This window comes from Bufo gargarizans, chromosome 4, assembly GCF_014858855.1.
Source record: "Bufo gargarizans isolate SCDJY-AF-19 chromosome 4, ASM1485885v1, whole genome shotgun sequence".
Classification (NCBI taxonomy): Eukaryota; Metazoa; Chordata; class Amphibia; order Anura; family Bufonidae; genus Bufo; species Bufo gargarizans.
The window spans coordinates 255241993-255266743 of record NC_058083.1 but is presented as its reverse complement, the minus strand read 5'-3'; the positions used below and the strand labels follow the sequence as shown (position 1 = coordinate 255266743).

Below are 24751 nucleotides of genomic sequence, written 5' to 3'. Positions count from 1 at the left end.
GAGCCTTTAGCTACGCCCCTGCTTATGACTACTGATACCCCTTTAAGTAGTCATGGCTTGGCCTGCCAATTGACTGCTCTCTCTCTCTCTCTCTCTCTCTCTCATATGCCTGATTATCATGTCTTTTTCATGGTGGTGTACCACTTCTACCATATGTCTTCTACATATTATAGATATTATTTTGACCAGAACGGTCACATAAAATATTAATTTAATGAATATTGAATAAATAAACTCAGGCTGATGCTGATGCGTTTATTTAGCAAGCCATAAAAAGTGTTGATCATGCATAATAAAGCTGAAAATGAATCCAAGGGATAGTCCAGAGCAGATAAAATAGGTAAGAGAGATGGGCCATTGATCTTCCCTTCCAGGACACATCTTGCAGCACTTTCTTTTTTCCGCAGCACTTGCCACTTGACAATTTCCCTTTATACTTCCTTTTCACTTTTCTTAACTGTTGGGTAAAGTTCCTATTAAAAGGTTGTTCATCTGAAATTAGAATGAGTCCCATATGCCACCAGAGACTCATACTCACCTGATGAGGACAGTTGTCCTCTTTTTCTGTTCCATGGCATGAGAGACAGTTTCAGTAGAGCTCACACGGAGAAATCCACTCACTGAAGTGGCAAGCCGACTGTCCTCTCCTTCAATAAGCTTCCTTCACAGAGAAAACAAAATAGGGACGGGTTCACATATACACAGCTATCCATTTCAGTTTCCTGCCAGCATAGCACAGAAACGGCAACATTGATCCCATAATTTTCTAAGGGAACATTCAGTACTGATGCCGGCTATGAATGCCAGTCTGTGCACTAATGTGTACAACAGAAAAACACAACTGGCCTGATGCAACCAATATACAGTATGTGCGCCCAGTCTAAGGTCAGTCTTGCGCAGTCCTGATTAAATGTATTAGGCCTCTTTCACACAAGCAAATTTTCCGCGCGGGTGCAATGCGTGAGGTGAACGCATTGCACCCGCACTGAATCCGGAGCCATTCATTTCTATGTGGCTGTGCACATGAGCGGTGATTTTCACGCATCACTTGTGCGTTGCGTGAAAATCGCAGCATGTTCTATATTCTGCGTTTTTCACGCAACGCAGGCCCCATAGAAGTGAATGGGGCTGCGTGAAAATCGCAAGCATCCACAAGCAAGTGCGGATGCGGTGCGATTTTTACGCATGGTTGCTAGGAGACGATCGGGATGGGGACCCGATCATTATTATTTTTCCTTATAACATGGTTATAAGGAAAAATAATAGCATTCTGAATACAGAATGCATAGTACAATAGGGCTGGAGGGGTTAAATATTTTTTTTAAATAATATAACTCATCTTAATCCACGTGATCGCGCAGCCCGGCTTCTCTTCTGTCTTCTTCTTTGTTGTGCACAGGAAAAGGACCTTTTATGACGTCACTGCGCTCATTACATGGTTCGTTACATGATCCATCACCATGGTAAAAGATCATGTGATGGACCATGTGATGAGCACAGTGACGTCATCCAAGGTCCTATTTGTCAAAGAAGAAGACAGAAGAGATGCCGGGCTGCGCAATCAAGTGGGTTAAGGTGAGTTAATTTTTTTCTTTTTTTTAACCTCTTCAGCCCTATTGTACTATGCATTCTGTATTAAGAAAATCTACATAATACAATCTACACAACACCTAACCCAAACCCGAACTTCTGTGAAGAAGTCCGGGTTCGGGTCTGGGTACCAAAGATGACGATTTTTCTCACGCGCGTGCAAAACGCATTAAAATGTTTTTCACCCGCGTGGAAAAAATGCAAACGAGGAACGCAATCACAGTGAAAACTGACTTGTTTTAGTGTCAAAATCGCACCATTTTCCCTGAACGCATCCGGCCCCAATCCGCAACGCCCGTGTGAAAGAGGCCTTACACTGTGTTGAACATACAGCAACCATGCTGACCTACTTGACTTCATTTTTACAGACTACAAACATACTGTGCATGTAGTTTTATCCTGCAGACATGTTTAATCCCTTCTTCTTCCTCTTCTTCTATTGTCTGTAGATTAGCAAGAAGAGGGGGCAGAAGGAATGAAGAAAAGGCAGAGGGAATAGGGGTACCCCATGACTACAGCCTAAGATTACCCTCAAGGTTAGTTTGTAGTCATCTGTATGGAATATCTAAAATATACACAAAATATTTGTAATCAAGACATTTGCAAAGTTACCTTTAGGGAGTCATTTATTAAGCTGCAATACGCCTATATTTGGCGTATTTCAGGCGCAGATTGGCGTGCAACAGCTAGTTGCACCTCAATCTGCGACTTCTCCCTGATCACACCAGGTGTAGTAGTTTCAGACGTAGAAAAATGTCTAAATAAAAGACAGCTCAAAGCTGTCTTACATTTAGAACTGGCGGAGGATGAGGAGGCCGGCGCCTCTTCATAACTCCAGCGGAGTCACCGCGCGCTTAGAGGTTTATTAAGACCGGCGTCTAAAACAGTCTTAATAAATGTGCCCCTTAGTTTTTATTTGTGATTCACTGTAGCAATACAAATGGTTGCAAAAAGGCACATTAGCTTTATAATCAGCCAGGAGAAAATGCTTGAAAATCAAGAATGCTATGTCGTGTACTGTGTAGGGTTTAAAAGGGGTTATCCCATGATTAAAGTACAAAATGACAATCCTACATCATATAGCACATGACAGTCTCTTTCTAACAATCTTAGAACCAGCCCTGTACCTCACATGGATCCAGAGATCTCCCCATTCATTGCTTGAATTGTTCTACTAGATTTATCTCAAACTTGCAGCTTATGTGAGTGTGACCTTTCTACTGCAACTGGTGGCAGATGAAGGATGGAACTGAGCATGTGCTTCCATCTCATTGAGCAGGACAAAGAAATTAGTAAAAGAACAAACAGCAGGTGGCGCCATACAGATAGATTTTAGAGAATAATTAATTGGCTATACTAAATTTGTAATTACTGCCAATTACAAAAGTATTAAAGACTGAGGTGCTGGTTTGAAAACTGGAGCATATTTTTTGTGGGACGGTTTTAATTTCCAGTAAAAATCAGATGTATTTTCAGAATATATAGTTAACTATTTAAGTATTATGAATGACCAGAAAGCATCATGGCAGACTACATGTGCTGCCTAGTAGGGACATGGGAAGGAGATTACTATAAGGGAAGATCTCAGGGGTAGGTCATTAGTAAAATAGAGGGCATGGGAGGGGTGGTAGACAGAGATGAGCAAATAGACGAGGGAGGCAGCAGAATTGTGATAGAGAAGCATATTTGTGATTGAGAATGAGAAATTTTGAGAAGTACTAAAGAATAGGTAGGACATGACTTAGGAGGGAAAGATCATGAAAAGATGGAAAGATGTAGACAAGGTGTTGCAATAATCAAAACACAGAAGTACCGAGGCTTAATTTCAAGGTAAGGCTTCCCATACACATAAGACAGCGATTGCTTCCTATGCCGCCATACACATTCATGCTCAGCCCATTATGCATATTTTCTCAATGGGGAAGCACGCCACTGTCAGATACCTCTGGTAGCAGCCTGTCTCCCTGAGAATAAAAGGGCTGGACAGGTTGAAATCCAACAGCCCGATCCTTATTTGCCCATATCTACCATCAGGGGAGTGTTTAGAGGCCCTAAACTAAAGGCGAGTCCACCCTTCTCTGTCCTCCACCTTTCACACTAAGAAGCCAGAGGGAAAGTAATGTCTGAACGGATTTCATTGTTATCTGTAAGAATTCATTTTTAACCTAAACATGACCAAGAATATCAGTTTCTATGATTGACATTTGTTTTTCCTTAATAGTGCTATGGCTACAAATCACAATGGGAGGACCAGATGGAAACAATCTAGATTGTTAAACTTGCACCTTAACAGCATATACAATATATATTTAGGACATATTTGGACTGTAATATTACCTTTCACATTAGTATAATATTAAAAGCTATTATGAGCTATGATATGGCACAGTGCTGAGTGGTGATGCCAGTAAAGTATGGCACATGACCATTGCAGTCAATGACTGGCTGCAGCGGTTCCATTCTGGCCCCTTGTAAACGAAAACTAGGAGAATCCCTACAGTACCAGTGCTGGATCCAGGAGGAGGTGAGTGTGAGTGTGAGTGTGGGGGAGCACATTTTCTTTGATACTTTTTGTTTTACAACTTTTGCAGCTGTTTTTCAATTTTTTTATGCATAATCCCTTGGGAACAACTGTCACTCTACATCATGGATGTCAAACTCATGGCCCTCCAGATGTTGCAAAACTACAACTCCCATCATTCCCTGATAGCTGTAGTATGCCCGGGCATGATGGGAGTTGTAGTTTTGCAACAGCTGGAGGGCCACGAGTTTGACATCCCTGCTCTACATCATGTAATCACTGCCATTATACTGAATTATTTCTACCAAATACCAATTATAACAGAAATCATGCTTCCTCGTACCTATATGTAGCAATCTCAATATCCAGTGCCATCTTTACACTCAGGAGATCTTGATATTGTCGTAAGTGGGATGCAATTTTTTCCTTCAAAGATTTTAAATCATCTTCTAATTTTCTGATTTTCTCCTAATCATTGAAAATAAAAATAAATTATATACAGTAATTAAGGAAATGAACAGGGTTCAAATACTATTGCTACCAAAGCCACTGACCAGAGTCCATTACCCACCTGTAGTTCCTCTAGCTCAAGTTTATTCTTTTCTTGAGTCTCTTTAACTTGGGCCTCCAGTGCTGCATTTTTGTTTTTAAGAGATTCTAATTCAGTTTCTTTGCTTTTAATCTGTAATCAAATCCCAATCACAAACATGCATGTGCCATGGTTCAGATTGATGCATGACAATATAAATTAGTGTTATAAGCAATTATACATAAATACCAGTATACATTTTTACACTCTAAGGCACTTTCACATATTTCCGATGATCCGTCTCAGTTTTCCTTCAGCTTGGTCTAGAAAATGCTGGAGGGAAACTGAATATAGAACTATCTGTAAAGAATAAATCAAGGCAAATGGACTTACTGTAGATTTCTTGAAAACGTTTCACTCGTTCTTCCAACGAGCTTTCTCAATTCTTAATTTTATTTTTTTTACATTTTCAAGAAATCTACAGTACGTCCAGTTGCCTTGATTTATTCTTTACAGATATACCATGACCTGGATAAATGAGAACCTTCACTGAATATAGAACTGACCTTATAGTTTATATATAATTTGTGATGGTGGCTATAAGACTATAAAGTTCAGACCTGTGAACTATATGTGCACTATATATACATCAGCCTGGCTCTGCAAAAAAAACTAATGGCCAGACACAATTGATGTTTGTGCACCCATCGGTTGTCTTTGTCATATCATTTTACCTTAAGTGCATCTATCAAACTACTGTACATCATAGTGTATTTATATAAAGTAATCTTCTGCCAAGGAGAGTTTAACTAAATTGTGAAGTTCCATTCAAAAGTATTTATGTTGTTTCTTTTGCTAGATATAAGATCTATCACACGGGGGCCATTGCACAGCATAGCCTGGGCTAATCGGCAGTGACACAATTTCTCTCCATGGATCTATGAACATAAAACATGATGCCTCTAGATTTCTTAGTACAACCAAATGAACACAGAGTTAGATAATGCTGTAGGGACCAAACTCTAATGCTTGAGTACGTTGGTGAGGTAATGGCACTTGTCACAGAGATATGTAGTAGTGTGGCCAGCTAGCCCAGCATTGAAAAATTCGCGCATAAAAAAAAAAATGGTGGTTTGGTGAGGGCAGATAGAGGGGCACAGCAACTAGATATGGTTTTGTCCATCCAACAGCTATCATGAACTCTGGGGACCAAAGGTGAGAAGATCTGCTTAGGGTCAAAAGAGAACTTTCCCCACCTCTGCCTCTCATCTCTGGTGCTCAAACAGGCACCAGAACCTCTGGAATGATGTTATGTCAGCTTCCAGATTCTAAAGACTGTTCCACACAGGCTTTCCATGGAGGTAGGAGAACAACTCCCATCACAGTTATATAAGATGGTTACATAGACTCCTATCACAACTTAATCAAATTTCAGCCTCAGAAAGTGATCATACACATAGATGAAAGTCAGCCATACATGTTGATTTCCACAGAACAGGACCAGCACCTAATATGTATGTTACTGTCCCCACTCTACCTTGAGTCAGACATGTTGGATTTCAACCTTCCTGATCCTTTTGTTGTGAAGCCACCGCTGGATGTGTCTGGCAGGCGCTTACTCCCTTCTCTTTATTGAGAAGACATGAACACTTGGCCAGGTCAAGCTTACATATGTATGGGTTGGTTGGAAGGAATAGTGTAATGAACATCCCCTTCTGGCCCCCACCATCATTCAGATCACAAGGCAAAAGAGCATATACTTGCTTCCCCTAAGGCTGGACAGTTTTTTTTTTCTTTTTGTGGAACTGAACACCACTGATATATGTGTAGTGCACAAAACCCCACAGGTCCAGTGTCTATAGACAGCACCAGACAGAAAAACTTGCATGCAGAACTGCTGTCTTCCAGTATTTTACATCCAGCATCACAACTGATGCGCCAGATGAAGATGAACAATCCCTTAGAAAACCATGGCACCAGTTCTAGCTTCAGTTTCTCTCTGGCATTTTTGGCACCATGCTAGAGAGAACCTGAGACCTGAGTTGGATTACCAGATGTACCTGAAGTGGTCCTAATAAGTTCCTATCCAGTACTTCTTATTGTTGCTCTTAAAAAGTCTGTCCAAGATTTTGATATTGATGATCTATCCTCAGGATAGGTCATCAATATATTGCTGTGGTTCAACTCCCGGTAACCATGCCAATCAGCTGTTTCAAGAGGCTGCAGCCTCTTCCAAGGCCAGTGAGATCATATTCATTGGTCATATGGCCTGGGCGCAGCTCAGTCTTAATCAAGTATTTAGTATAGTATAGTATTCAGTATATTGAGCAGACTAGATGGGCCAAATGGTTCTTATCTGCCGACACATTCTATGTTTCTATGTTTCTAAGTAAATGGGGCTGAGCTGCAATACCAAGCACAGACGCTATCCAGTGGATGGAGCTGTGCCTGGTATGCTGCAAGGAGGCTACAATGCTCAGTGAAGGGCCATGGCCTCCTCAAACAGCTGTTCGGCTAACGTCTTGAGTGTCAGACCCCCATTGATCTGATATTGATCACCTATCCTGATGTCAAATATGTCAAAAAAGAAGAAAAGTGCTGATAATCTCATTCATAAATAGGTATATCAAAGTTTCTGGAGTTTTTCTAATCTAGAGCTAAAGGTAAAGCAAGTATCATGGGGTAGACATCTTTTTGGGGTTCCTGTATGTAATAAGATCACAGTTAGTCACTTCCAAGTATAAGCAATAGAGGAATAAGTAGATAAGATATTGCCCATTACAAAATGAATAGCAGTTTCTAGATTTGAGAATTTGAGACTATGTAGCACAGAAGATAGTAGTTAGGGGCATCACAAGGCAAGGCTCCTCATGAAGTGACATCATTGGGCTCGGAGGCCTTTGCAGCCCCACTTACGCTTCTCTTGCAGTTTGCCATGTCTCCTCTGTAATGTCTTGCGTTTTCCACATGCTTTGTAGAAGCTTGACTGAAGTCAACAAATTTGCTTTTGTACCACTCGTCCATCTCCTAAGGGTAAGAGCAGAATAAGACATAATAAGCAGGGGGATGTAGACGTGTAGTGTCAGGTCCTCACAAAGAAAGGTTCATTAAGGTCTCATGAACACCAAACTCTTTAATTAACCACCTTGCAGCAACATGACCGTAGCACAGGGGACCCTCCAGCCTTCCATTCCCAATAGAGGAATGAGTGAGCTGGCTATGCAGGGGTTAATAGAGCCAGCTAGGACTGAGCTGTATGTGCATCAGACTATGAGGACTGTCAGGGATGTCCAATGGCTACATTCTGATTTATACAGGAGAAACAAGCTTTTTATGTTGCCACAAATATTACAATCTGACATCTAATTCCATGTTTCCCCAAACAGGATGTGCTCTAATTTTAACCTGCAGGTTCTTGGCTGCAATTTCTTCATATTCTGTCTGAATGTCCCTTAGAGCAGCAGCGAAGTCTGGGATGGAGAAGGCCAGGTCACAGGAGGCGCTCATGTTGTAGATCTGCTTCATCAACTCCTCGATTTCCTGCATTGACAGATAAAACATGGACATGGGGACCTGGCTTCATAAAGAATAGCAGAAGAAATCATGATGTTAATGTCATTACCTCCCCGTGAACTCGCTGCAGAAATGCAATCTCTGTCTCTAAAGAATCCAGCTGCTTCTCCAGTGCGATCCGTGCCGCAGTGGCCGCATCCACGTCCTGTAAAGACATCACACCATGATACCTACTGTACAAACTTCACCCCATGATACCCACTATAGAGACCTCACACCATGCTACCTACTGTAGACACATCACACTATGATACCCACTGTAGAGACTTCACACCATGCTACCTACTGTAGAGACTTCACACCATGTTACCTACTGTAGAGACATCTGACCATGCTACCTATTGTAGAGACATCACACCATGATATCTACTGTAGAGACATCACACCATGATACCCACTGTAGAGACTTCACACCATACTACCTACTGTAGAGACTTCACACCATGTTACCTACTGTAGAGACATCTGACCATGCTACCTATTGTAGAGACATCACACCATGATACCTACTGTAGAGACATCACACTATGCTACCTACTGTAGAGACTTCACACCATGTTACCTACTGTAGAGACATCTGACCATGCTACCTATTGTAGAGACATCCCACCATGATACCTACTGTAGAGACATCACACCATGATACCCACTGTAGAGACTTCACACCATGCTACCTGCTGTAGAGACTTCACACCATGTTACCTACTGTAGAGACATCTGACCATGCTACCTATTGTAGAGACATCACACCATGATACCTACTGTAGATACATCACACTATGCTACCTACTGTAGAGACATTACACCATGATACCTACTGTTGACACACCACACCATGATACCTACTGTAGACACACCACACCATGATACTTACTGTAGACATCACACTATGCTACCTACTGTAGATACATCACACTATGATACCCACTATAGAGACTGCACACCATGATACCCACTGCAGAGGAGACATCACACCATGCTACCTAATGTAGAGACCTCACACAATGCTACCTACTGTAGACACATCACACTATGATACCCACCGTAGAGACATAACACAATGATACCTACTGTAGAGACATCACACCATACTACCTACTGTAGTGGCATAACATCATGCTACCTACTGTAGAGACATCACACCATGATACCTACTGTAGAGACATAACACCATGATACCTACTGTAGAGACTGCACATCATGATACCAACTGTAGAGACATCATACAATGCTATTTACTGTAGAGACCTCACACCATGCTACTTACTGTAGAAACATCACACAATGATACCTACTGTAGATACATCACACCATACTACCTACTGTAGTGGCATAACACCATGCTACCTACTGTAGACACATCACACCATTATACCCTCTGTAGAGACATAACACCATGATACCTACTGTACAGACATCACACCATACTACCTACTGTAGAGACATCACAGCATGCTACCTACTGTAGACACATCACACCATGATACCCACTGTAGAGACATAACACCATGATACCTACTGTACAGACATCACACCATACTACCTACTGTAGTGACATCACACCATGCTACCTAGTGTAGAGACATCACGCCATGATACCTATTGTAGTGACATCACACCATGCTACCTACTGTAGAGACATAACACCATGATACCTACTGTAGTGACATCACACCATGCTACCTACTATACAGACATCACACCATGCTACCTACTATAGGCACATCATACCATGATACCTACTGTAGAGACATAACAACATGATACCTACAGTAGTGACATCACACCATAATACCTACTGTAGAGACATAACAACATGATACCTAACATAGACATCACACCATGCTACCTAGTGTAAAAGCATCACATCATGCTACTTACTATAGGCACATCACACCATGATACCTCCTGTAGAGACATAACAACATGATACCTACTGTAGAGACATAACAACATGATACCTACAATAGTGACATCACCCCATAATACCTAATGTAGTGACATCACACTATACTACCTAACATAGACATCGCACCATGCTAACTAGTGTAAAGACATCACACCATGCTACCTAGTGTAAAAACATCACACCATGCTACCTACTATAGGCACATCACACCATGATACCTCCTGTAGAGACATAACAACATGATACCTACTGTAGTGACATCACACCATAATAGCTAGCGCAGAGACATCACACCATGCTACCTACTGTAGAGATATGCCACTGTGCTATCTACTGTAGAGACATAACAGCATGATACCTACGGTAGTGACATCACATCATGCTACCTACTGTAGAGATATGCCACTGTGCTATCTACTGTAGAGACATAACAGCATGATACCTACGGTAGTGACATCACATCATGCTGCCTAGTGTACATACATCATACCTTAATACCTACTGCAGAGACATCACAGAGATATAGATAGATATTAGATAGATAGATAGATAGATAGATAGATAGATAGATAGATATATTACATAGCAGATATAAAGATAGCTAATAAATAAATAAATAGGTACGAGATATAAATATATAGTAAATAGAAATATTGATAGGTAGTGGATGGATAGCTAGATAGATAGATAGATAGATAAGCTAGTAAATAGATTCATATATTAGAGAGATTGTCAGAAGAGAGATAAAGAGATAAGACAAAGTTAAAGTCAAAAGATACCATTTATCACTTAATAGTTATTATTAAATATTAGATATTAGATAGATGGATAGATAAAAAAAGATAGCAAACAAATACATACACAGCTATAGACTCGTGAATAGAGTAATTTAGTGGCAATCTATATTATTCCCGTATACAGACGTAGACGGCGTCTTTAATTAATAATAAAAAGTAAGCAATTATAGCTGCTATGTAACTATTACATACATAACCTTAGTACCAGACCTAACAGTATAATATTTACTATGATTCCTATTACCTATATTGTTATAGCTACAGAAGTTATATTTTTACATTATAGTTATTGTTATTGTTGTTATTATTAATAATAATCATCACAGTATATAGAAGTAGTTGTAAACTGAACTGGGTGCCTTGTACACTATCATTCATATGATAATTGAGAACGTGATGTGCCTTACTACAGTCCTAATCATATAGCCCTCATCAAATAGTCCTCATCATATAGCCCTGATCATAAAGTCCTTATCATGTATATAGTCCTCATCATAGAGCCCTCATCATACAGTCCTCATAATACAGTCCTCATTATATACTCCTCATCAAATACACCTCATCATACAGTCCTCATTATATACTCCTCATCAAATGGCCCTCGTCACATAGCCCTCATCCTGTAGCCCTAATCATATAACCCTCATCCTGTAGACCTCATCATATAACCCTCATCCAGTAGGCCTGTTCATATAGCCCTCATGCAGTAGTCCTTATCATATAGCCCTCATCATATAGCCAGCCTCATCATATAGCCCTCATCCTGTAGTCCTCGTCATATAGCCCTCATCCTGTAGTCCTCATCATATAGCCCTCATCATAAAGTCCTTATCATATATATAGTCCTCATCATAGAGCCCTCATCATACAGTCCTCATAATACAGTCCTCATTATATACTCCTCATCAAATGGCCCTCGTCATATACACCTCATCATACAGTCCTCATCATATATTCCTCATGATATACTCCTCATCAAATGGCCCTCGTCACATAGCCCTCATCCTGTAGCCCTAATCATATAACCCTCATCCTGTAGACCTCATCATATAACCCTCATCCAGTAGTCTTGTTCATATAGCCATCATCCAGTAGTCCTTATCATATAGCCCTCATCATATAGCCGGCCTCATCATATAGCCCTCATCCTGTAGTCCTCGTCATATAGCCGGCATCATCATATAGCCCTCATCCTTTAGTCCTCATCATATAGCCCTCATCCTGTAGTCCTCATCTTATAGCCCTCATCCTGTAGTCCTCATCATATAGCCCTCATCCTGTAGTCCTCATCATATAGCCCTCATCCTGTAGTCCTCATCTTATAGCCCTCATCCTGTAGTCCTCATCATATAGCCCTCATCCTGTAGTCCTCATCATATAGCCCTCACCATTTAGCCCACATGATACAGTCATCATATAGTCCTCTTCATATAGCTCCCATCATATTGTCCTCATTGTATAGCCCTCATCATATAGCCCTCAATCACCCCGGTGGTCGTGTGCTGTTGATACTACAGTCAACTCTTGCTGTTTTCTCAAGTGATTAGAATGCATTAGGAAACTCTGGGGAATCGTGTGTGGCAGATTTCTTTGCCCCAAGGCTCTCATATTCCACAATCAGGCAGGATTGTACAGCACAGAAGAGTATACATGAACTGATGCTCCCACAACTCTTGCCCCTGGCTGATCAGAAAAGTCCAGGGTGAGAAGAGCATAAAGGTGCTAGACCATCACTCCACATTAGTGTAGCCCCCAACCCCCTCTATTTACACCTTGTGCTCCCCTGGGGTACAGACAGCTAGGAGCTGAGCTCTGAGGTCGCATTACTGGCAGTTAGGGGGTTAAGGCAGGGCTGACTATAATTTCCATAAGCAGATCATATGTGTGTGGTTAGACAATGCCTGGGCAGCATCATAATAGGTGAGTGAGTATGGAGAGAAGACAGCTCCTCACAGGGCGGAATGCCTCAATGTCCCCTTCAGCCTTTTTCCTCCCCTCCACTGCGTCTTCATAGCGTTTCTTCACGGCGCTGAGTTCCTCAGACACTGATGACTTGGCAGCCACTGCTACATCCTGTTAAATAAAGCAGAGTCTTATGCCTGGCTAACCTGCAGCATCCCCTCCTGCCCCAGCCCCTGACAGGGGTCTTAATGAGGAGAAGACCACAGCAAGGTTCTGTTCATGCTGTCCATGAGGGTCTCCGGCCCCAGCCCTGGCAGGGGTCTCAATGAGGAGAAGATCACAGCAAGGTTCTGTTCATGCTGTCCATGGGGGTCTCCGGCCCCAGCCCCTGGCAGGGGTCTCAATGAGGAGAAGACCACAGCAAGGTTCTGTTCATGCTGTCCATGAGGGTCTCCGGCCCCAGCCCCTGGCAGGGGTCTCAATGAGGAGAAGACCACAGCAAGGTTCTGTTCATGCTGTTCATGAGGGTCTCCTGCCCAGCCCCTGACAGGGGTCTCAATGAGGAGAAGACCACAGCAAGGTTCTGTTCATGCTGTCCATGAGGGTCTCCAACATGTCTCAGCTCAGAATATGTAGCTGAATAGGGGCTAGTGGACCTATGTGTATAAGTGTATGCCAGTATGTCATCAGCCAGTAAAGACTGGGGAGAAGCTGATTAGTAGATCTACCTGATCTCCACCATACCCAGAACTGATGAAACAAGCAGGAAAGAGCCACATTATTATTGCCCATCTCCCCCACCATGCTGAGTGCTGAATGCTTAACTCATCCCTTAAAAAAACTTGTTACCTAGCAACAGGATAAACAATCCAACCCAATGGGGGCAACCGGAGACAAAACATCCTACCAGTCACACAAAGCTTCCCCCCAGCCAAGATCTGCATGAGGATCAGGGGTGAAGACGGCTGAGGAAAAGTGACATGTGGCCCAACAATGCCTAGAACTTTCCATACACTGGCCTCACACAGGCTCCCAGCAAGTGAAGATTTATAGACCCCTTATCCTCAACAGATTGAAGGTTAAAAGGCCAATGCACTTGTGTGCTATACCAGGCGCCAGAGCCCAGCCCTGTGGATTTTATCTGGATACAAAGAAAGCCAGGCAGATATATGGGGCAGTAAACGTTGGCCAGAGCTGGGACCCCAGCTGTTGGGAACCAGCGACTGGGAGTCTCTAAATATAAGACCGATATCATTCTATTTCTATACATATTGGTATTGTACCCGTTGCATCCTGGCTTGTTCCGCCTCCCTGCGTAGGTCCCGCAGCTGCTCCTCGTATAGGGCCCGCAGAGCCGTTGGTCTGGTGCAGCGACTGCGGAGCGCGTCCAGCTCCACCTGCACAATGGCGTTCTGCTGCTCCAGGTCACGAACCTGCGACACATACACAATCATACAGACCCTACTGGACCAGGGAACCGGGTCACCATATGTTTTATGGAAACTGAATATATCCCTATTTAATCTGTATGCCTACTAGTCGGCCTCATCATATAGCCCTATTTAATCTGTATGCCTACTAGTCGGCCTCATCATATAGCCCTATTTAATCTGTATGCCTACTAGGTAGATGGTATATGAAAAAAGCTCTCTCTCTCTCTCTCTCTCTCTATATATATATAACCATAAATTTACATAAGATTTTATATAAATATATATATATATATATATATACATATATATATATATATATATATATACATATATATATATTACAATAAATCTTATGTAATTTGTGTATATATATATATATATATATATATATATATATATATGAAATTTACAATAAATATATGTATGTATAAATGTATATATATATGAAGAAAAAAGGCGGCACTGGCTTAACAAGGAAAAAAAGGGAAAAAAAGCGGGTGCACGTCTCAGAGGGAATGGAATGATTTCCCTATTGAAAATAACAAGAAAAAATGAGCGGCACTCCAAGTAGTGAAGTGATGAATCCTTTATTCACACCAGTGGTGCAACGTTTCGGCTCTGATCGCGAGCCTTCCTCAAGCTTGAGGAAGGCTCGCGATCAGAGCCGAAACGTTGCACCACTGGTGTGAATAAAGGATTCATCACTTCACTACTTGGAGTGCCGCTCATTTTTTCTTGTTATATATATATATATATATATAAATCTTATGTCATTTCCACATTATATATATATATATATATTCGTATGTAAATTTATGATTATATATATATATATATATATTACAATAAATCTTATGTAATATATATATATATATTACAAAAAATCTTACATATATATATATATATATATATATATATATATACACACACAGACACATATTTAAATGGTAAATATATAATTGTGCATGCTATGCTCTGCCTATATTAGACATAAATGTACATTATATCTTCATGTTTATACATTGTCTAAAGCGAATTTCTGTTATTTTTTTCCTTCCATAGGAAATATGCATGTAACCTCTGCCATATACATTATATTAGGGGTACTTCTGTATAGATCCTGTGACATATACATTATATTAGGGGTACTTCTGTATAAATCCTGACATATACATTATATTAGGGGTACTTCTGTATAAATCCTGTGACATATACATTATATTAGGGGTACTTCTGTAAAAAATCATGTGACACATACATTATATTAGGGGTACTTCTGTATAAATCCTATGACATATACATGGTATCCTAATCTATATGAATAGTATGTGTAGGTTTTTGTCTCTCCTCCTGAGCCTTTCCATCAGACCGGCCGCTCCCAGTGCATCACCTCTCAGCCGATCCTCTTCTATTAGTTGTTAGTTCTATCCCTGCATTGTTTATTCTCTTGTATTAGTTCTATCCCTGCATTGTTTATTCTCTTGTATTAGTTCTATCCCTGCATTGTTTATTCTCTTATATTAGTTTTATCCCTGCATTGTTTATTCTCTTGTATTAGTTCTATCCCTGTATTGTTTTTTCTCTTTTATTTGATACATTTGAAAAAATCTATAAAACTTTTGAATGAGAATAATGTACAATGTATGTCGGGCACTAATTATGGAGGAGCTATCCGATCTCATCGGGATATTTGTATAATATAGAAATAACGCTATTTAATAACTATAAGAATATCTAAGGTTTGGGATTGTTCCTCTGAGATCTTTTTTTCTTGTATTCGTCTCTTTGATAAAACTTTAGCAGACAATAACTGAACAGAAGAATATGCATGTCCCTGAGCAGGACGAGTGGTCCCAGGAGGTGTGGGGTCCTACCCGCTCGATGTACTTGGTCAGGCGGTCATTGAGGACGATCAGCTCCCGCTTTTCGTGGCTCCGGAGGCTCAGAAATTCCTGGTTTGCTGCGCTGGCGGCTTCCAGATCCACGGGGAGGAAGGCGGCAGAAGAGTGGGCGACCATACTGCGGGGGAAGAGCAGGCACCTTGTCTTCTGTACTATTATTAATATTATACATAATATTGTCTTCTGTACTATTATTATTATTATATATAATATTGTCTTCTGTACTATTAATATAATACATAATATTGTCTTCTTGTACTATTATTATTATACATAATATTGTCTTCTGTACTATTAATATATACATAATATTGTCTTCTGTACTATTATGATTATACATAATATTGGCTTCTGTACTATTATGATTGTACAAAATATTGTCTTCTGTACTATTATTATTATACATAATATTGTCTTCTGTACTATTATTTTGTACATAATACTGTCTTCTGTACTATTATTATTATATATAATATTCTCTTGTACTATTATTATTATTATTATTATTATACATAATATTGTCTTCTATACTATTATTATTGTACATAATATTGTCTTATTGTACTATTATTATATATGTACTAATAATATTATATATAATATTTTCTTCTTGTACTATTATTATTATTATATATAATATTGTCTTCTGTACTATTATTATTATACATAATATTGTCTTCTGTACTATTATTATTATACATAATATTGTCTTCTGTACTATTATTATTGTACATAATATTGTCTTCTGCACTATTATTATTATTATATATAATATTGTCTTCAGTACTATTATTATTATACATAATATTGTCTTCTGCACTATTATTATACATATTGTCTTCTGTACTATTATTATATATAATATTGTCTTCTGCTATTATTATTATTATACATAGTATTGTCTTCTGTACTATTATTATATATAATTTTGTCTTCTATACTACTACTATTATTATTATAATACATAATATTGTCTTCTGTACTATTATTATATATAATATTGTCTTCTATACTATTATTATTATTATTATAATACATAATATTGTCTTCTGTAATATTATATATAATATTGTCTTCTTGTACTACTATTATTATTATTATTATTATTATACATAATATTGTCTTCTTGTACTATTATTGTTATATATAATATTGTTTTTTATACTATTATTATACATAATATTGTCTTGTACTATCATTATTATACATAATACTGTCTTCTTGTACTATTATTATACATAATATTGTCTTCTATACTATTAGTATTATTATATATAATATTGTCTTTTTGTACTATTATTATTAGACTTAATATTGTCTTTATTAATAATAGGAATACTACCATTCAGTACAGCACACAGCTGGAACCAAATATTTCCACTGTTCAAGTAACATAATTATGACAACAGCCAATAATTCTTAAACACTGCTTTATGACCTATATAATGATTCTATCCATTCTCTGTCTACCTAATAGCTATCTACCTGTCTGTCTACCTAATAGCTATCTACCTGTCTGTCTATTTAATATCTATTTATCTATTATCTATCTATCTATTTATCTATTATATATATATATATATATATATATATATATAAATCTATTATCTATCTATTATCTATCTATGATCTGTCATCTGTGGACATTTCTAGCATGCTTGTTCCTGTAAATTCTATTATATCAGGACACATTACTCGGATTTATAGACTTAGACCTTGTCTATGCCGGCACAGCTATGTATGATAAGATGATAGTATATGCATTTTATAACACATACCACAGATACTTGTGCTTCAATATACTTCATATGTGGTACCAAAATTCAGAGACATGACTGTATAAGCCACTAGCTCTGCCTGTGTATGAAACATTAATATTTCTAGATCGAATGAACAAACATTTATAGCAAAGTATAGTTTCTACAAGCAATACCACAGTAATGTCTATAGTAACATGTTATAAAACCGGGAAATGCTGGGTCTCTATCACTTTGGAATTTGGGTCAGATTAGATTACCTTTAATTACTAGCAATGATGATTGCATTCTATCAAATTTCTAACAAATCTGTTGTGTTTGGATGAATAAAGTATAATAAGGTATAATATGTGTGTGGTGATCTCCCCTGATAAGGAATAGGCACTGAATAAGTGCCCTATGGCTGACTGGAATATACCTATAGGATGTACGTATTCAGTATGGACTCCATATTATACACCATACTGCACCCCAATGATTTCTGTAATATCATACCCTACCAAATCTCCAGTCAAGACCAATGGAAGAACAATGTCCAGAACAAGTTGTATTTAATTCCAAAAGGCAACCTCCTATTCATCTATAAGCAGGCTGGCATACAATTTCCCAATCCTTCAACAGATTAAAGGAGATTTTAGTGTACTCCACATATGTGTGTTTTAGTTGTTTTTTTTTTTTTTAAATAATGTAAGGCCTGGTCCTCAAACAAACACATGTACATTTAGTATGCAGAATAGCCTATGAGAGTAAATGGAACATAGAGGTCTTCCCCAGAAGGAATAGAAGACCCCCTGACCACTTTACTAGATATTGGTTGACTGAACCTAGTAACCGCAATTCACTTTAATAGCCCGACATTGTTATATTATTATATTGTATTTATCTTTATGTTGCTGAATAATCAGAATACAAATATTTTCCAGTGGAAATATTCGCATTTTGGACCGAGAAGTTCCCACTGCTGCACACTGCATTTGTGATGGTCCAAGTACAGAAAATGAAGACAAATATTACAGTTTTGTTGACCTTTATATTATCAGTGTTTTCAAATAGAAATCTATAAATATGCCTTCGTAGAAAATAACATATAATGATAGAAAAGTTCTATACATCTTATGGAAGGTGTTTTCAGTGAGGAGAGGGGAATAAACCACTGGCAGCTGCTTATCTCCACAGACACCAAGGATCAGTATGCTGGAATTCAACATCTGCTGTCGGGGGGAAGTCGGGACCCCCAGATTGTCACATGTAGGGATCAGGCTAGGCCTCTTAAATAAATCTTGTAGATGCCACAAGGGATGGATCCCATTGTTCTCAATAAGAATCAGTGGTGCCGTTAAAGAGTCCAGTAGTAACACTACTTAGATGGGGTACTGGCTCTCCTTAAGGAGATTAGCAGTGTATGGAGACTTATTGGCAATGCTCCATGGGAAAATAATATGCAGAGATCTACCTTTCAGAAGTGGGTCCCTATGAGTCAAAGTGAAAAACGCAGAATATAGAACATGCTGTGATTTTCACACAACGCAGAACTGATGCGTGAAAAACAACGCTCATGTACACAGACCCATTGAAATGAATGGGTCAGGATTCAGTGCGGGTGCTATGCATTCACGTCACGCATTGCACCCGCGCGGAAAACTCGCTCATGTGAAAAGGGCCTAAAATGAGATGTTTCTCTTTCCTTCGGAGATATCTCTTTGTATATTATTTTCCCATGGAGCACTGCCAATAAGGTTCCATACAGGAGCTACTTTCACACTAGCGTTCGGGGCTCCGCTTGTGAGTTCCGTTTGAAGGGGCTCACGAGCGGACCCCAACGCTTCCGTCCAGCCCTAATGCATTCTGAGTGGACGCGTATCCGCTCAGAATGCATCAGTCTGGCAGCGTTCAGCCTCCGCTCCGCTCAGCAGGCGGACACCTGATCGCTGCTTGCAGCGCTCGGGTGTCCGCCTGGCCGTGCGGAGGCGTACAGATCCGTCCAGACTTACAATGTAAGTCAATGGGGACGGATCCGTTTGAAGATGACACAATATGGCTCAATCTTCAAACGGATCCGTCCCCCATTGACTTTCAATGTAAAGTCTGGACGGATCCGCTCAGGCTACTTTCACACTTAGAAAATTTTATACAATATAATGCAGACGGATCCGTTCTGAACGGAGCCACCGTCTGCATTATATGAGCGGATCCGTTCAGAACGGATCCACTCTGAACGCTAGTGTGAAAGTAGGGATTCCGTTATGGCTTTCCGTTATAACATGATAACGGAATCCATAAGACGGGAAGACGGATCCGTTCTTCTGGCCATAGACTTGTATTATGATGGAATGCAAGATGGGAGCCTTTAAAAGGCATTCCGATTGCTTTCCGTCCTAATAGAAGTCTATAGGCAGCATAACGGATCCGTCTGGGTCCCGTTATTTAAGACGGAAAACAAAGTCCTGTCGACAGGACCCAGACGGATCCATTATGCTTTTTCATAGACTTCTATTAGGACGGAAAGCAAACGGAATGCCTTTTAAAGGCCATTTCGAGCTTAAAAAGAGCAAAAACAGTTATGATTATAGTCTGTTTTCACCTGACTGAGAAACACTGGGTTAAAATTTACTAATATGATTATAGTCTGTTAGGACGAGAGCAAACGGAATGTCTTTTAAAGGCTTCCGTTTTGCATTCTGTCATAATACAAGTCTATGGCCAGAAGAATGGATCCGTCCTCCCGTCTTATGGATTCCGTTATTTTCCGTTATAACCATGTTATAACGGAAAGCCATAAAGGAATCCCCAACGCTAGTGTGAACCCACCCTAAACTGCATCAAAGGCATCACACCCAGCCAGCCAGAATCCTACTCTGTACTGATGAGAGGCAAACACCCTGGATGGAAATTTTGGCTTTAGCTAATTTCCCTTGTCATGTCCCAAGGCTTGGACTCATAGGGTGCCACTTCCATATGGTGGCGCTAGCGATATGGTGCTCTTTCCCTGGGAGATACCTCTTTGTACAGTATTAACACAGAATGTCTATCAAAAGCCACCAGTCCTGTCTGCCACTAAGGCTGGCATGTCCTTGTCAGGTGGACCATTAGGTCTTTGGTTTTAACATTCTGAATGGGAACATCCATGGGCATAGACCCCCTGCACAAAGAAAGACTGGATGCAATGGGCTGATTTAATTAATCCTGTCTAATATACAGTGTAAACCTGGACCAAGCTGTCTAAGGGGTGCCAGTCATACATTCAAGAGTAGGATTGGCCACCAAAGTCTTGAATAGTTCATATGACCATCTCCACCATGGATGGTTAGAATTAAACCATTGACATGCCAGACTGAACTGGTAAATCAGGGATGAAGTTTAAAAATGTGGTATAAGAAGATAGCAATATAAATGGCCAATCATGCCAATAAGGGTCCTGGCAAACCCCCATAGTGTTTGTTACTTGTAGTCTATGAAATGTCCTGACACACTCAGCAGGGGGTACAACAATCCAAATCCTTCATAAAGTGATACCATTATTGTTATATTGAACAGCCTTCGGCCTCCTCCACTTATGTGGTGAGGAGATACATCATGGACAAGTGTCCTCTGTACACTACCCTTATGTAATAACTATGACCCCCATCCTTGTACACCTTCTCTCAGTAGATATAACAGGACTCAGTGACTACTCGTTGGACTGGCCCAGATATTAAGATCATTCTGTATACATATATTCTCCACAGCTCAGACTGCTTCAGGTCAGTGACTCCATGACATCATGAGGGACATCTCAGCTTATCAGATGTGATGGCTGCAATGCTGAGCTGTCCCCAACACACTCAGGGTTATGGATTTGGAATGAACCTCAACATGTTATAGACAAGTTATCACAAGCAGCCACATGGACAGGAATAACACCTCTGACTGCACAGGATGGATGTGAGATAGAGAGAGATGGTATGATATACAGAGATAGATAGATAGATAGATAGATAGATAGATAGATAGAGATGGTATGATAGATAGATAGATAGATAGATAGATAGATAGATAGATAGATAGATAGAGATGGTATGATATACAGAGATAGATAGATAGATAGATAGATAGATAGATAGATAGAGATGGTATGATATACAGAGATAGATAGATAATAGATAAATAGATAGACATGGTATGAGATAGATAGATAGATAGATAGATAGATATGGTATGATATATAGAGATAGATAATAGATAAATAGATAGAGAGACATGGTATGAGATAGATAGAGAGATAGATAGAGATGGTATGAGATAGATGTGGTAATAATAATAGATAGATAAAAACATGGCAATAATCATCATCATAATAATAAATAGATAGCCACAGACAAATAGTTAATAGATAGATATGAGATAGATAAATATTAAATAGATAGATAATAGATTAGATAGATAGATATTAGATAAATAATAGATAGATAGATAGATACATAGATAAATATTAGATAGATAATAGATATATAAAAAGATATTAGATAGATAATAGATAGATAGATAGATAGATAGATAGATAGATAGATAGATAGATAGATATGGGATAGATAATAGATAGATAGATATTAGATATTAGATAGATAGATAGATAGATAGATATGGGATAGATAATAGATAGATAGATAGATAGATAGATAGATAATAGATAGATAGATATTAGATAGATAGATAGATAGATAGATAGATAGATATGGGATAGATAATAGATAGATAGATAGATAGATAGATAGATAGATAGATAGATAGTTAGATATGTGATATATAATAGATAGATAGATAGATAGATAGATAGATAGATAGATATGGGATAGATAATAGATAGATAGATAGATAGATAGATAGATAGATAGATAGATAGATAATAGATAGATATGGGATAGATAATAGATAGATAGATAGATAGATAATAGATAGATAGTTAGATATGGGATATATAATAGATAGATAGATAATAGATAGATAGATAGATAGATAATAGATAGATAATATATAGATATGGAATAGATAATAGATAGATAGATAGATAATAGATAGATAGATAGATAGATAGATAGATAGATAATAGATAGATAGATAATAGATAGATATGGGATATATAATAGATAGATAGATAGTTAGATATGGGATATATAATAGATAGATAGATAGTTAGATATGGGATATATAATAGATAGATAGTTAGATAGATATGGGATATATAATAGATAGATAATAGATAGATAGATAATAGATAGATATGGGATATATAATAGATAGATAATAGATAGATATGGGATATATAATAGATAGATAGATATGGGATATATAATAGATAGATATCAACAGATGATATAGACAGACGTTGGGCACATGTTCTCAGGATACTACTTAGCGGTGGTCTTCCCCTGAGAAGTGAGTGAGGGGGTCTTCCCTGCAGTAAGTTTGTATATCGCCCCCATAGCAGCCGCCCCTCCCGTACCTGCGGGGTCTCCTGGTGGCGGAGGCCGTCCTTCTCCCACCTGTGTGGACCTCACACGAGCCCCGGCTGTAGCTGGTTGACCTCCTGCTGTGCCGGGGAGGGGAAGGACTGCTCACCCGCAGCCTGACCGCCGAGCAGCCGGCATACTCCTGGAAGTGTCGGCGGTAGGAGGAGATCCTGTCTGGGCTGGCGCTCATGGTGTCCGCGGTGCTGACCTGCTGCTCCCCGGCCCTGCGCCCTCATATAAAGCCGAGCAGGAATGCTGCCGCCCTTCACTCCGGAGTGTCAAAGTCTCGGGGAGAAGCCACATTCCCGACTACTGAGCGAGGAGCCCAGGCATGTAGGGAGCGCTCAAGCTGATCTAATGACCGAGGCGCGCCTGCAATAATGGGCGCATCTACTGCCCTAATGAGCTCCCAGACAGACAGCATGCCTGGGCATTAACCCCTGGCACACAGCAGGGGCAGCGGGGCTCCTGGGGGTCCCAACCAGGGAGCTAGCACATCTATCTATGATCTAGTTATCCATCCATCCATCTAATATCTATCTATCTATCTATCTATCTATCTATTTATCTAATATCTATCTCTCTATCTATCTGATATCTATCTATCTATCTATCTCATATCTATCTATCTATCTATCTATCTATCTATCTATCTATCTATCTCTCTCATATCTATTTATCTATCTATCTATCTCATATCTATCTATCTATCTCATATCTATTTATCTATCTCATATCTATTTATCTATCTATCTATCTATCTATCTGTCTCATATCTATTTATCTATCTATCTATCTATCTCATATCTATTTATCTATCTCATATCTATCTATCTATCTATCTATCTCATATCTATTTATCTATCTATCTATCTCATATCTATTTATCTATCTCATATCTATTTATCGATTATGTATACGTCTACCTATTATGTAACTATTTATTCATTATCTATCTATTTATCATTCCATTATCCATCTATCTATCTATCTATCTATCTATCTCATCTCTATTTATCTATCTATCTATCTCATATCTATTTATCTATCTCATATCTATTTATCTATCTCATATCTATTTATCGATTATGTATACGTCTACCTATTATGTAACTATTTATTCATTATCTATCTATTTATCATTCCATTATCTATCTATTTATTTGTCTACCTTATATTTATCTAGTTATCCATTCTCTGTCTACCTAATAGCTATCTTCTTATCTGTCTATTTAATATCTATCTATCTAGTCAGTCTACATTAAGCAATCATATTCAATAGATAATCTGTATTGTTATACAAACTGTGCAGATGATACATACAACCCTTGCATGTGGTGTGCGGCTGTATAG

General features: G+C 39.0%; 1 protein-coding gene across 1 annotated transcript; it reads right to left on the bottom strand.

Moving 5' to 3' along the window:
* Positions 1 to 357: 357 nt before the first annotated feature.
* LOC122936146 (desmin-like) lies at positions 358 to 23588 on the bottom strand. The gene is made up of 11 exons (XM_044292183.1): positions 23392 to 23588; positions 16129 to 16273; positions 14105 to 14254; positions 12873 to 12992; positions 8263 to 8358; positions 8046 to 8180; positions 7557 to 7667; positions 4683 to 4793; positions 4455 to 4579; positions 539 to 661; positions 358 to 457 (listed from the first exon to the last, which is right to left on the bottom strand). Exons 1-11 carry the CDS (start codon positions 23586 to 23588, stop codon positions 454 to 456), a joined length of 1317 nt encoding a protein of 438 aa, XP_044148118.1. The 3' UTR covers positions 358 to 453.
* Positions 23589 to 24751: the final 1163 nt, after the last annotated feature.